Here is a 14,703-nt window from a genome sequence, read left to right on the forward strand (position 1 = left end):
TCTTAATTTTTTCTTTTTTCGTGTGAATAATGTGGAAGTATCATTAATCTGCCTCTCCAATCGTAAAATACACTCGTAGAAACCCTGTGTCTTGGTAGACCGCCCCACCTCCCTCCCGTTTACCTCAGCAGAGCGTAGCGTGACACGGTGACAGTTCTTCAGCCAGCGTGCTTCACTTCACTTCACTAAGTTCTAAGACTTCTGCAGCACCACTCCATTGCAAAGGCTCTAGTTGACGTTACAAGAGTTATTAAAGTTTATTAGTTCTAGTGGCAGATTAAAAGGTTTTCCACATTATGAACAAGAGAAACTGCTCTTTGGAACCCGGCTAATTGTTTCTGTGGCCTTTGCAAGTAATGTTGAGGGTAACTTTTAGTGTTTCAGCGTACTATGCAGTCTGTCTCAACACTCCTGCTGTGGTGTTTCTCGTCTCCATGCTCCTTCTTACACGGACAGCTTCCTTATCTCACCACCACACCGTCAGGCTATACGCTCGCCAGCTGATTCTCTCTCTCTCTCTCTCTCTACGAGTTTTTTTTTTTGCAAGGCCACTGATATTTTAAGTGGGGTTCTCAAGAGTGGTTGTTTTTGAAGTGTTTCTTTAAGGTTTAATTAACAAATACAAAAAAAAAAAAAAAAACTTCGAGGAATCTTTTTATTTGAATAGACGAAATAAAACTTTGATATTATAAAGTAAATGACAGAACATTGGAAGTCTTGCTAACTAATTCTCTCTCTCTCTAGTGATGGGCCCACACACACACACACACACACACACACACTCCAGCCTTTCAAATCTCTCTCTCTCTCTCAACACACACAGACATTCTCTCCTTTTAACACACACACACACACACACACACACACACAAACACACAGACATTCTCTCCTTTTAACACACACACACACTCCTTCACTCCATCCTCTGAAACAACTTCCGTATCTGCACAAGACAAGCCAGGAGGTTCCCCGAGGCATTGAGCTCCTCCTGCAGCTGAGGGAGGGAGGGCAGGGGCGGCTCAGACCCCAGCAGTGTGTACTTGTCCTCCTCCAACCCAAGGCGAACCATGTACTCCGCTTCAGGGTTGATCTGGCTCACCTGAGGAATAAAGGAGTGTTTTGTGAGTCTAGGGATGAAAGAATGGCGATAAATGGGAGATGGAGGAGAATGATAAGAAAGAAAGGGAAGAAAGAAAGAGAGAGGAAGATGACTGGAAAATATAAACAAGAAAGAAAAATAGGGAAATAAGTGAGAGATGGAGAATGAAAAAGAAAGAAAGAAAGAAAGAGAGAAAGATGATTGGAAAAACTACACACAAAATAAAAATAATGAAATAAATATGGAAAAGAAGGTATAAGTGAGAAATGGAGAAAGAGAATGAAAAAGAAAGGGAAGAAAACAATGATGACTGCAAAAAAAAAAAAAAAAAATAAATAAAATAATAAATAAAATGAAAGAAATAAGGAAAAACAGGAAGTAAATGAGAGATGGAGGAGAATGAAATAAAGGAAAGAATATAAAGAAAGGAAGAAAACAGAACGATGACTGGAAAAAAAAGAGAAAATATGTAAAAATAGAGAATGATTAAAAAAAAAAAAAAAAAAAAAAAAGGACCACTGCAGAGGTAGGAAGATTACAAAGAACAAACGAACAAACAAAAGAATAAATAAAATGAAGTGAAAAAATGAATAAATAAGAAAATAAATAAATAAATTATGAAAATTAAAAGATAACTGAAAAAATAAAAAATAAATAAAAATGTGGAAAGAAATATGGAGAGAGAGAGAGAGAGAGAGAGAGAGAGAGAGAGAGAGAGAGAGAGAGAGAGAGAGAGAGAGAGAGAGAGAGAGACTTGGGGGGTGGGGATGGAGGGGCTCACCTGAGGAATAAAGGGTTTTGTGAATGTAGAGATGAAAGCAGGGCGGTAAGTGAGAAAGGATGGGAAATGGAGGAGGATGGGAAATTAAATAGGATGGGAAATGGAGGATAAGTGAGAGAGAGAGAGAGAGAGAGAGATGGGAAATGAAGGATAAGTGAGAAAGGAAGGAGGAGAAATGGAGAAGGATGGGAAATGAAGAAGGATAAGAGAAAGGAAGGATGAGAAATAGAGGATGAGAAATGAAGGAGGATGAAAACATGGCAATAAACAAGAAAGGATGAGAAATACAAGAAAAAAAAAAGAAAAGAAAAGAAAAGAGAGAAAACAGGTGAAAGGTGCATTGTGGGAGGCAAAGCAATCAGAAGTCCTTACCTGTGTGAACTTCAAGACAAGGGTGTTCTGCAGACAGATGATATCCAGACCAAGGTATTTCTTGTACAATTCAATACAGTGTTCTGCCTGCCTCATCTTCTCCTGGGGGGCGAGGTGGTGGAGGACACATCAAACACTCCTATCTATTACTACACTTATTATTTCTATTGTTCTATTATGTTCTCTTATGTTCTCTAATGTTCTCTAAAGTTCTTATGTTCTCTGGTCTTTTTTGAGGGCAAAGTGGCAGAGAACACATCAAACAGTCATATCTATCTATTACTACACTTATCATTATTATTTTTTTCTTATTCTCTAATGTTCTTTTGTGTTCTCTAATGTTCTCTGGTCTTTTCTGAGGACAAGATGGCAGAGAACAGATTGAACACCCGTATCTATCTATTACTACACTTATTATTATTTTTCTTACTCTCTGTTCTCTTACCCCTTACTCTGTCTATGTTCTCTAATGTTCTCTGGTCTTTTCTGAGGGACAAAGTGGCAAAGGACAGATTATAAGAGGCTTTACATATTACCAAACATTATTCTTATTCTTATTCTCTTCCTCCTGCTTCCTTTATCCATCTCCTTCCTCTTATCTTTCCTCTTTCCTCCTCCTCCTCCTCTATACCTTTCTTTTCCTTTTTCTCCTCCCTCCTCTCTCTCATCTTTTGTCTTTCCTTCTCTTCCTCCTCCTTCCTATATTCCTCTCTTTTCCTCCTCCTTCTTCTTCTATTGTCTATCCCTCTTTTCCTTATTCCTCTCCTTTCCTCCTCCTCCTACTTCCTCTAATCCTCTCCTTCCCCTACCCCTCTCTTTTTCTCCTCCTTCTTCTTTATCCCTCTCTTTTCCTCCTCTTTCTTCCTCCTTCCTCTATTCCTCTTCCTATGAGTGTCTTTAATCTCACACTAACTTGCTTTTCCTCCAAGGTGTGCAGAGTCTTTATCGTACTTACCTGGTTCTCTGCCTTCGTTTCTGACACCAGGGACTCTTTCTTCTTTATCTCCTCCATACAGGTAGCTAGGACCTTCTTCTGTGCCTCCAGTTCCTCCTTCTGCAGTGAACACAATCAGTGGTTAGACTAGCAGTGTTGTTAATCTGGGTTGTGGTTTTGATGTAATTTGTGTTTCGGTCTGTCTCTGTCCTCTGTCTCTCTCTCTCTCTTTGTTTCTGCCTGTCTGTCTCTGTGTTTCTGTGTTTTCTTCTTCCTGTCAGTTAACCGGTACTCTCAATCATTCACTCCTTTCTCTGGTACACTCTGGAACTCCCTGCCTGCTTCTGTGTTTCCTGCTTCCTGCTTCCTCTTCTCTAATGCAAGAGTTAACCAGTACTCTGTCATTCACCACTACTCTGTCCACCTCCCTAATGCAAGAGTTAACCAGTACTCTCAATCATTCACCACTACTCTGTCCACCTCCCTAATGCAAGAGTTAACCAGTACTCTCAATCATTCACCACTACTCTGTCCACCTCCCTAATGCAAGAGTTAACCAGTACTCTCAATCATTCACCACTACTCTGTCCACCTCTCTAATGCAAGAGTTAACCAGTACTCTCAATCATTCACCACTACTCTGTCCACCTCCCTAATGCAAGAGTTAACCAGTACTCTCAATCATTCACCACTACTCTGTCCACCTCTCTAATGCAAGAGTTAACCAGTACTCTCAATCATTCACCACTACTCTGTCCACCTCTCTAATGCAAGAGTTAACCAGTACTCTTAATCATTCACCACTACTCTGTCCACCTCACTAATGCAAGAGTTAACCAGTACTCTCATTCACCACTACTCTGTCCACCTCTCTAATGCAAGAGTTAACCAATACTCTCAATCCTTCACCACTACTCTGTCCACCTCTCTAATGCAAGAGTTAACCAGTACTCTCAGTCATTCACCACTACTCTGTCTACCTCTCTAATGCAAGAGTTAACCAGTACTCTCAATCATTCACCACTACTCTGTCCACCTCTCTAATGCAAGAGTTAACCAGTACTCTCAATCATTCACCACTACTCTGTCCACCTCTCTAATGCAAGAGTTAACCAGTACTCTCAATCACTCACTCCTTTCTCTGGCACACTCTGGAACTCCCTGCCTGCTTCTGTATTTCTTCCTTCCTATGACAAGAAAAACACAAAGAAAAACTGAAGAGTACTCAAAGAAAAACACCAAATACGATTGAATGAAGTTAAAGAAATAGAAACAAGAGAAAAACTATGACCCTTTCACCCTGCCAGTCCCCAGTCCCCATGCCACCCTGCCAGCCACCTCACCTTCCCCTGCAGCTGTATCTTGAGCCTCTCCAATTCCCTTTCCAGCTGCTGTACCTCCTCCTTGTCCCTGCTGCGTTTTGCCTCTGCCTGCTGGATCCGCTGGCGTGTGTCCTCTATCTTCTGCTGTAACTTCTTCTTCTCCTCTGCAATGACATCACCACATCAGAGAGAGAGACAGAGACAGAGACAGAGAGAGAGAGAGAGAGAGAGAGAGAGAGAGAGAGAGAGAGAGAGAGAGAGAGAGAGAGAGAGAGAGAGAGAGAGAGAGAGAGAATTAGTACTAGCTCCTCTTTCTTTTCTCTCATTCATCTCCTTCTTCTTCTCCTCCTTCCTCTATTCCTTCTTTTTTTTTCCTCTTCTTCCTCCTTCCTCTGTTCCTTCTCCTCCTTCCAAACTTTCCAAAATCACACACACACACACACACACGCCCGGTAGCTCAGTGGTTAGAGCGCTGGCTTCACAAGCCAGAGGACCGGGGTTGGATTCCCAGGCCGGGTGGAGATATTTGGGTGTGTCTCCTTTGACGTGTAGGTGGTGTTCACCTAGCAGTGAGTAGGTACGGGATGTAAATCGAGGAGTTGTGACCTTGTTGTCCCGGTGTGTGGTGTGTGCCTGGTCTCAGGCCTAGCCCAAGATCGGAAATAATGAGCTCTGAGCTCGTTCCGTAGGGGAACGTCTGGCTGTCTCGTCAGAGACTGCACCAGATCAAACACTGAATTACACACACACAGATGGAAGAGAACGCGGGGACTTAATAACAATGTATAAGATAGTAAATGATATTGAAAAGATAGACAAAGAAGACCTGGTGCTGGTGACGGAAGAAGATGGAAGGACAAGAGGACATGAAAAGAAGGTCAGGATGAGGCAGTGTGTGAAGGATATTGGAAAATACAATTTTTCCACACAGAATGGTGGAAAAATGGAATGTATTGGATAATGGAATTGTCACACCACATAGTATGCATAACTTTAAAGAACAACTAGATAAATGGAGATATGGAGACAGGACACTGAACCCCACTCGAACCCTGTACAATACAACTAGGTAAATACACACACACACACACACACACACTCAAACTCCCTCTCCCTCTCACACACACACACTCCCTCTCACCACACATAGAGAGCATCCTGGAGTGTATTTTCTGTCTGGTAGCATTGATGTCAGTTTCTACGGAGGTGAGGAAGCGTTGGATAGTGTTCAGGTTGCTGGTGCGGATTGCTTGTATCTTCTGCTCCTCTAACTCGTAATTCAGCTCCCCCTCCACCTCCATCATGCTGCTGCGGAAAGGTTAGGTTAGGTTGGGTTAAGTTAGGCTAGGTTTGGTTCCATATTCTCTCTCTCTCTCTCTCTTTCTTTTTAACTTTCTACTCCTCCTCCTCTTCCTATTTGTTCTGGTTCTTGTTCTTCCTCCACCTTCTTCTTCTCTTTTACTTTCTACTTCTCCTTTTATCAATCACGCCCACCTATGCTACCCCCTCCCCATCCTTTCCCATCTTTCCCCCTCATCCCCTACCCCTTCCCAGCAACCACTCCCCTCTCCCCATCACCTATTCCTTCCCTTCTCCTCACCCCCCTATTCCTTCCCATCTCCTATTACCTTCTTCCCTCCCTATCATCTCTCCTCCCTGCCCCTCCCATCCCGTAACCCTCTCCTCTCTCCCCCTCCTCCCCACACCCTCTCTCACCCTATTATTGCTGTGCCGTGCTGTGCCATGCTGTACCGTGCTGTGCCGTGCTGTGCTGTGCTGTAATTTGAGTATTAACTAACAAATACTGATAGGAATTTAAAGCTGTGTTTTAAAATGGCCTCCCGTCTGATGATGATGATGATGGCGGCTTTTGCGTAACTTTGTTTGTTGTTTGTCTTTTTTACGGGGCTTTGTTTGTGACTTATTTATTCTCCTTTTCCTCTTATTTTTTTTTTCTCCTTATAATTAATTGTTCATGTTATTTTTATTCTTCTTTTTATTTTGTATTTACTTTTTCATTTCTTTTTTAAATGCTATTATTCTCCTTTCCTCTTTTTTTTTTATTTCCTCTTTCTTTTGTATAAATGTATCAGTCACTCAATCATTTCCCCTTTTCTTTCTTTTTTTTCCACCTTCATCACGGAGACAATGAGATAATCAAAAGGAAAGAAGAACCACAGAACCACAGAACCACAGGAGCAGCGCCGCCTTGGACTCTAATACTAAATAAAAAATGGAAAATAAGGGAAAAATCGAGAAGGGAAAGGAGACAATGATATAACATAACATAACATAACATAAATAATAGGATAACAAAGGGCCACCAGGGCCCATCTAGGTTATCCTGTATCAGTCGTACAGTGACCTCGTCATCAGAAAGATACACTTACAAGTACACAATACATTATATACTAATTCTAAATATTTGGCCCATTAACAGGGCTAAGTCCTGCAGCGAAATCCTCTACAATTTGTGGTCCCCATACATGGAGATCATGTCTTGTTTAACTATAGTAAATTTCTTATAAAAACTATCATGCAGCGCTATACATAATTATAAATCTAATAAATTTAAGTGCTTATCTAATCTGTTTTTAAACATTGTCAAACTAGTGCTATTTACAACCCTCTCTGGCAATGCATTCCAGAAGTCTACCACCCTATGACTAAAGAAATATTTTCTTATATCTAACCTGCAGCCTTGCTTTCTAATCTTCCTGCCATGATTTCTAGTCCTACTTCCCTCCTCTAAGGTAAAGAAAGATCTCACATCTATGTAGTTTGTATCTGAGAACATTTTAAATAACTCTATCATATCCCTCTTATACATCTCCTCTCAAATGAAAACATGTTTAATTCCTTTAATCTATCTCTATACTCCAGGCGCTTTAATGCTGGTATCATCCTAGTTGCTCTTCTCTGAACTGCTTCTAACATGTTGATATCCTGCCTATAGTGGGGTGACCAGGCCTGTATGCAATACTCTAAATGGGGCCTAACATAGGAATTATATAAGCTACGCACCACTTCCTTACTTTTATAACTAACATTTCTATTTATAAAACCCAGGATCCTATTTGCCCTATTTCTTGCTTCTAAACATTGCTTTGAAAATTTCATAGTCCTGTCTATCACTACTCCTAAATCCTTTCCTTCCTCTACTGCCTCTAGCCAACATCCCTCCATCTCATAGTTAAAGTTTGTGTTGTCTTTACCTAAATGCATAACCTGACACTTTTAGAATTAAACTCCATCTGCCACCTGTCTGCCCATGCTATCAGCCTGTCCAGGTCTCGTTGTATTCTGTAATTGTCCTTTTCACCCTGTACTGCACATGCTATCTTAGTATCATCTGCAAACTTTGATACTTTGCTACTAATTCCTATATCTAAATCGTTAATGTACACCAAGAAAAGAAGAGGTCCTAGCACTGATCCTTGGGGTACCCACTAACCACTTCCTTCCACTCAGACATTGCCCCATTTAATACTACTCTCTGTTTCCTATCAGAAAGCCATTCACTAATCCAATCAACTAACCTATCCCCTATCCCATGTAGTCTCAATTTGTACACTAGCCTCCTATGCGGTACCTTATCAAACGCCTTGCTAAAATCTAGATATATAACATCTATGCTATTTCCATCATCTAACTCCTTGGTAATATATTCTAAGATATCGAGCAAATTTGTAAGACAGGACCTCCCTGATCTAAAGCCATGTTGGGTATCTCTAATTAATCTATTCTCATTTAAATGCTCCCAAATAATCAAAAGGAAAGAAGGACCACAGAACCACAGAAGCAGCGCCGCCTTGGACTCGAAAACTAAGTAAAAAATGAAAAATAAGTGAAAAATTAAGAAGAAAAAGGAGACAATGAGATAAACAAAAGAAAAGGAGAAGAACCACAGACCCACAGAACCAAAGAACCTTAGAACCACAGAAACAATGATATGGAATAGGAAACACTAAAAGAAAAATGAAAAATAGGTGGAAAATTAAGAAGAAAAATGAGATAATGAGATAAATGAAAGGAAAGAAGAAGAACCACAGAACCACAGAACCTTAGAACCACAGAAACAACGATATGGAATAGGAAACACTAAAAAAAAAGAAAAATAGGTGGAAAATTAAGAAGAAAAATGAGATAATGAGATAAATGAAAGGAAAGAAGAAGAACCACAGACCCACAGAACCACAACCCTAGAACCACAGAAACAGCGCCGTCGTGGACCCGGAGTGTAAGCGAGCGCCGAGCCGAGGCAACCAAAACAAACATGGCCTCAGCATTGGAGCATTTCGTGAATAATGTCACTTCTCTCTCCTCCCAAGGTAATGGCGGCTGTTCCCTTAGTATTAATAGCACTGACAGACACACTGGTAGGGAAAATAGGGAGAGGCAGTGAGTGGAGAGAGAGAAGAGAGGAGAGTAAAGGAGTGAGTGACGGGTTTTCGTGGGAGTTTTTGAAGTTTTAAGGTATTTGTGTGTGATGCTGTCATGCTGTGATGCTGTGATGCTGTAGTGTAATTCTATAGATATGTAATTGTGTTATTTGTACATGGTTATATTTTGTTATATTTCGTTAATGTTAGTTACTGTCTGTCGGTCCCTGTCAGTAGCACTCGACGCGACTACACTGGTGGTCAGAGCGGTAGGCGTGGTACCTGTGACATCCTGTGAAGGAGATCAATGACACAGAAAATATGTTTCAATGAGGGTATTCACCTAAACTAGTAATTGATAGGGTGGCCTCGTGCCTTCTGGACCTTTCGAGTCTCCTGGGAAGTGAATCACCCAGGTGGTGGAGATACTGAGCGTCAATATTGTCCCGTATGTCCTGAATAGCGGCTTGGAGGCGTGGGAGGGAGGAGGTGTCTCTCTCCTTTAGCTTCAGCTTTATGTACACCCAGAGATTTTCTATAGGGTTAAGGTCTGGTGAATTTGCAGGCCAAGGTTTTAAAAGACTGACATTGCAGAAATCAAACCAGTCAACAATTAACTTTGCTGTTTGGCACGGTGCACCATCTTGCATGAAAATAACAGCATTGCACTTCTCCATACACTCATCTAATTAATCTAGAATTAGCTCAAAGTAGTTATTTTGGTTCATACAAATATTCTTAGGCAAAAACACTAATTTTCCAAGACCACAGTAAGAAAAACAATCCCACACCATCAAAGAATCTGGGTGTTTTACTGTGTGTGTTGTGTAGTGTGGGTCATAAGAGTCACTACGGGGTCTGCAGTACACTCGGTTTCTCTGGTTGTCTAACCTGAAAGCTTGCCTCATCTCACCAAAGTACCCTACGCCACTAATCTAAGTCCCAATCTTTGTGCTGAGACACAAATGCTAGCCTACTGTTTAGGTGACTAGGAGTGAGGCAAGGTTTGGAAACTGCACGGCAACTGCGGTAACCCAAATTGCGTTTCACATATCTTCGTACACTCCTTTCACTCACTCCAGCCAGCAATGCAGGATTCCTGGCTTTAAGTTCTTTGCTGTGTATGCGAGGGTTGGCCTCAAGCTGTTTCCGAATGATGTTCAGAGTTCTCTGGGTCACACTGCGTTTACGCCCTTCAGGCTTGTAAGGTGGTGAAGTGTCTCTTCCTCCCTCACGATAAATTTTGGTCCAATGTTGAACAGTTCTGAGAGCTATGCCAGTGTTCGCGCCAATTTCTTGATTTGATTTATTCTCCCTCACTAAGGCACAACTAACTAAGATTTGAGCCTTACTAATTAGTTTCCTAGGTCCCATAATAGGTAGTAACAAGGCACAATGGTAAGCTTACTCATCCACAAAAAGGGACCGTGAGGGGGGTGAAAGAAAATTCAAATGCAAGCACACGATCCACAGGCAAACATTGACTAAGGAAACATATCATCTACCCTGACTACTAGAGCTGCAGAGTTGTCAGATAGTGACATACAGCGAATAACGCCATATGTTCAGGAGTTACAAAGGGATGAATGAAATTTGTTCAGATTGGAAGTCGTGGTCCCTTTCATGCCGTCCGCTGTGACCAGCAGTGTATGTGCTAATGTATTAATCTTACATTTATCAAGTTTTTTTTTTTCCCATGCACAAGAATTTTGGCACTGTCCTAATATACACATCTCTCTCTCTCTCTCTCTCTCTCTCTCTCTCTCTCTCTCTCTCTCTCTCTCTCTCTCTCTCTCTCTCTCTCTCTCTCTCTCTCTCTCTCTCTCTCTCTCTCTCTCTCTCTCTCTCTCTTCTTCTTCTTCTTCTTCTTCTTCTTCTGGCACTGTCCTAATATACAAATCCCTCCAGCTCTCCTCATTGCCCAGCTCCCCCTTTGCAGTTCCTCCACCCAGCTGATTTCACGTCACATATCTGAAGCCACTTGGATAATTTATAACACCCTCCCCCACTTCATCACCACACCTAACCCCCCCCACCCAACCACACCCCACTATCACTTATCACCCCCAGGCAACTGTGGTGAAGTGGTGAAGTATGTCAGTGAAGGCACCAAGTATGTCCTCATCACTCCCACATCACTGCACCACACTCATCACCATTCATCATCATCCTGTTATCACACTCACCACTCGTCACCACCCCTGTCACTACTTACCACTGTTTATCACCACCCTGTCACCACATTCACCACTAATCACCACACCTTCATCATCCTGTCACCACACTCACCACTAATCACACCCTCTCACCATCCTGTCATCACTATTCACCACTGTCACCACACTCAACACTCATCACCACTAATCACCACCACACTCACCACTTATCACCCCCTGTCACCATTCCTGTCACCACTTAACACCATTCCAGTCACCACTTCTCACCATCCTATCACCACTAATCGCCTTCCAGTCACCACTTACCAATACTCTATCACCACTAATCACCCCAGTCACCACTCATCACCCCCGTCTCACCCCCAGGGAACTATGGTGAAGTGGTGAAGTACGTCAGTAAGAGCACAGATGTCCTAGCGAAGAATGTGGCCCACTTAGACACAGTTCTGGCCACTCTACAGCCACAGAGCCACTCCCTGGGTGCTGTGGCTGTGCTGTGTGTGCGCCTCCAGAACACACTGCACACTGATGCCAACATAGACACACTCCATGCCACTGTGGCCGAGTTTATCAGTGTGTGCAGTGATGAGCAGATCAAGTATGCGCCGGATATGAGTAAGTGTGTGTGTGTGTGTGTGTGTGTGTGTGTGTGTGTGTGTGTGTGTGTGTGTGTGTGTGTGTGTCTCTCTCTCTCTGTCTGTCTGTTTTTATTTGTTTTTCTTCTTCTTTTTCTCTTTTCTTTGTGTTGTGGTGTGTGTGTATGTTTCTCTCTCTCTCTCTCTCTCTCTCTCTCTCTCTCTCTCTCTCTCTCTCTCTCTCTCTCTCTCTCTCTCTCTCTTTTAGTGGTGGTGAAATGGTGATGTCTATCTTTAAATCTCCCATAATACCCCTAAACACACACACACACACACACACACACACACACACACACACACACACACACACACACACACACACACCTCATTGCAGTGGCGGACATGTGTGGCAGTTACGCAGACCTCCTGGTGGCTGGGAACTGTGCAATGAGAGGCATAGAGGTGCTAAGTACAGCCATTTACAAGACACAAGAGTCACCCCTTCACCTCACCTCCATCCACGCCCACCTCCTCCACCTGTGTCTGGAGTCCAAGTGTTTCAAGCCAGCTCTCAAGTTCATGGATGTGGATGTTATGGATATTAGCAAAGAGGTGAGGCTTGGCAGGGTTTGGGGAGGGTTGGGTAGGGTTGGGTAGGGTTTGAGTGGGGTTGGCAGGGTTTGGGTGGAGTTTTGGCAGTGTTGGATAAGGTTGGAGAGTGTTTGGTAGGGTTGGTGGGGTTTGAAGGGGTTTGGCAGGGTTTGGGTAGGGTTGGGAAGAGTTTGGCAGGGTCTGGCTGGGTTGGGTAGGGTTGGAGAGGGTTGGGTGGGGATTGAGAGGATTTGACAGGGTTTGGGTAGGGTTTTGGCAGTGTTGGATAGGGTTTGAGAAAGTTTGGGTAGGGTTGGGTAGGTTTGGAAGAGTTTGACAGGGTTTGAGTAGGGTTGGAGAGGGTTGGGTAGGATTGGAGAGTGTTGGGTAGGGTTTAAAAGGATTTGGCAGGGTTTGAAAGGGTTTGGCAGGTTTTGAAAGGGTTTGCTAGGATTTGGCAGGGTTTGCATAAGGTTGGGTTGGGTTGGGTTAAGTCAAGTCATGGGTCGCCAAACGTTTTTCACAGTGGGCAGGATAACCAAGAATGATGAGTGTGAGCTGCATAATCCTTCCATTCACTATTATCTAGCCAGAATGAAAGCTCTGGGATAAAAAGAGAGAGAAAAAAAACAGTGTAGAATTCTATATTAACCCCTTCAGTACTGGGACACATTTTTACTTTGAGTTTTGTGTACCATTAGACCATTTTATTGACATTAGCAAGGGTCTATGGAGGTCAGAAGATTAATGGCCACAGTCTTCATCATTTTAATCCCCCACATGACTTTCTGAAGCTGTAAAAAGTCACCAAATAGTCACCAGAATGAATATAGAAACTCATGTTTTTTTAAGGGCATTTTAAGACAGTTTGGCATATTTGTAGGATATTTTACGATAGTTTGACATGTTTTTAGGGCATTTTAAGGCAGTTTGGCTACAATAACACTATTTTGTTGACATAATGAAGGGTCTATGGAGGTCAGAAGATTAATGGCCACAGTCTCCACTATTTTAATCCCCCACATGAGTTTCTGAAGCTGTATAGAGTCACCAAATAGTCACCACAATGAATAGGGAAAGACGAGAAGCTTAATTTAGCGTTCCCTGTTAATCCTGGGTGACTGTTGGGTTGGGTTGGGTTAGGTATGGTTTAGTTTATGCTAGGTTAGGTTAGGTTAGGATTGGGTTGGGTTAAGTTAGGTTAGGCAGGGTAAGGTTAGGTTAGGTAACACTTACAAATACCCACAACCTTCATTTACAACCGCTAAATCCTCCGCCCCCACAGAGAGGTAACTATGAGGTGACACTCTTGAATTAGGAAAGGTTAGGTTAGGCAAAGCAAGGTTAGGTTAGGTTAGGCACCTTTTTAAAGCACCCCAGACCTTTCTGTACAAGCCCTGACTCCTGCACCGCCCCCCACAGAGAGGTAACTACGATGTGAAGCACTTTTTACTGTACTACTACTACGGCGGCATGATCTACACGGCCATCAAGAACTACGAGAGAGCGCAGTACTTCTTCCGAGTGTGCATCACCACCCCAGCGCTGGCCGTCTCCCACATCATGCTGGAGGCCTTCAAGAAATACATACTGGTCTCTCTTATTCTGGAGGGCAAGGTGTGTGTGTGTGTGTGTGTGTGTGTTTTTATTTATTTGAATAGGGGAAGCTGGCCAAACAAAAGAAAAAAATTAAAGGAATAGGCCCATTTATGTGTGTGTGTGTGTTTGTGTGTTTGTGTTTGTGTGTGTATTTCCATTTTTACCTGACCTAATGTAACTAAATAAATGACTGGGTAAATATCTAACAAAATGTCTAAATAACTAACTACATACCGGACATAACTTGACCTAACCTAACCTAAATTAAAACTAACTCAACCTAACCTATTTCAACCCAACCCAACCCAACCTAACCTAACCTAACCTAACCTAATTTTACCTAATCTTAACTCAACCCAACCTCACCTCACCTCACCTCACCTCCCTATCACCGTCAGATTGGGAAAATACCGAAGTATGCATCGTTGGTGGTGACGCGTTTCATCAAGCCACTGAGCCAGGCGTACTGGGACCTGGGCACTGCTTTCACCACCAACTGCCCTGACAAAGTGTGTGCCGTCATCTCAAAGAACCAGGAGACTTTTACCGGGTGAGTGTCTCTGTGTGTGTGTGTGTGTGTGTGTGTGTGTTTTGTATTTTTTTTGTTGATGTAATGTAACTTAATCTAATCTAATTTTTCTCTCCCTTTTTTCTCTTTTTTTTTTTTAATCTCATATCTCTTTTTCTCTCTTTCTCACTTTCTCTCTTTTTCTTTCTCTTTTTCTCTTTTTCTTTTCTCTTCTTTCTCTTCTCTTCTCTCTCTCTCTCTCTCTCCTCTCCTCTCCTCTCCTCTCCTCTCTCCTCTCCTCTCCTCTCCTCTCCTCTCCTCTCCTCTCTCTCTCCTCTCTCTCTCTCTCTCTCTCTCTCTCTC

The 14,703-nt window shown here is 42.6% G+C and overlaps 2 protein-coding genes and 1 long non-coding RNA gene across 6 annotated transcripts in view; 1 reads left to right on the top strand and 2 right to left on the bottom strand.

Moving 5' to 3' along the window:
• LOC123516058 overlaps positions 1-14,703 on the bottom strand; it is a 31,870-nt gene that overhangs the window by 14,782 nt on the left and 2,385 nt on the right. The window lies entirely within an intron of this gene.
• LOC123516036 (kinetochore protein Spc25-like) lies at positions 642-6,382 on the bottom strand. 4 transcript variants are annotated; one of them, XM_045275061.1, is made up of 7 exons: positions 6,225-6,382; positions 5,650-5,816; positions 4,530-4,672; positions 3,208-3,306; positions 2,253-2,354; positions 907-1,099; positions 642-870 (listed from the first exon to the last, which is right to left on the bottom strand). In XM_045275061.1, the coding sequence occupies exons 1-6, from the start codon at positions 6,251-6,253 to the stop codon at positions 914-916; spliced, it is 726 nt and encodes a 241-aa protein (XP_045130996.1). In that variant the 5' UTR covers positions 6,254-6,382; the 3' UTR covers positions 642-870; positions 907-913. The 4 variants fall into 4 exon arrangements, with proteins under 4 accessions (XP_045130996.1, XP_045130987.1, XP_045131005.1 ...); XM_045275052.1 differs by having other exon boundaries at positions 642-857; positions 902-1,099; XM_045275070.1 differs by having other exon boundaries at positions 642-1,099; positions 5,650-5,813.
• Positions 8,709-14,703, top strand: part of LOC123516020 (COP9 signalosome complex subunit 3-like) — an 8,788-nt gene continuing 2,793 nt past the window's right edge. Inside the window, exons 1-5 of the mRNA XM_045275023.1 lie at positions 8,709-8,839; positions 11,434-11,682; positions 12,037-12,254; positions 13,656-13,850; positions 14,231-14,382. Of these exons, the coding sequence (XP_045130958.1) occupies positions 8,785-8,839; positions 11,434-11,682; positions 12,037-12,254; positions 13,656-13,850; positions 14,231-14,382 (869 nt within the window). The 5' untranslated portion in view covers positions 8,709-8,784. The remainder of the gene's footprint in view (positions 8,840-11,433; positions 11,683-12,036; positions 12,255-13,655; positions 13,851-14,230; positions 14,383-14,703) is intronic.

The sequence above is a fragment of the Portunus trituberculatus genome, chromosome 5 (genome assembly GCF_017591435.1).
Source record: "Portunus trituberculatus isolate SZX2019 chromosome 5, ASM1759143v1, whole genome shotgun sequence".
NCBI lineage: Eukaryota > Metazoa > Arthropoda > Malacostraca > Decapoda > Portunidae > Portunus > Portunus trituberculatus.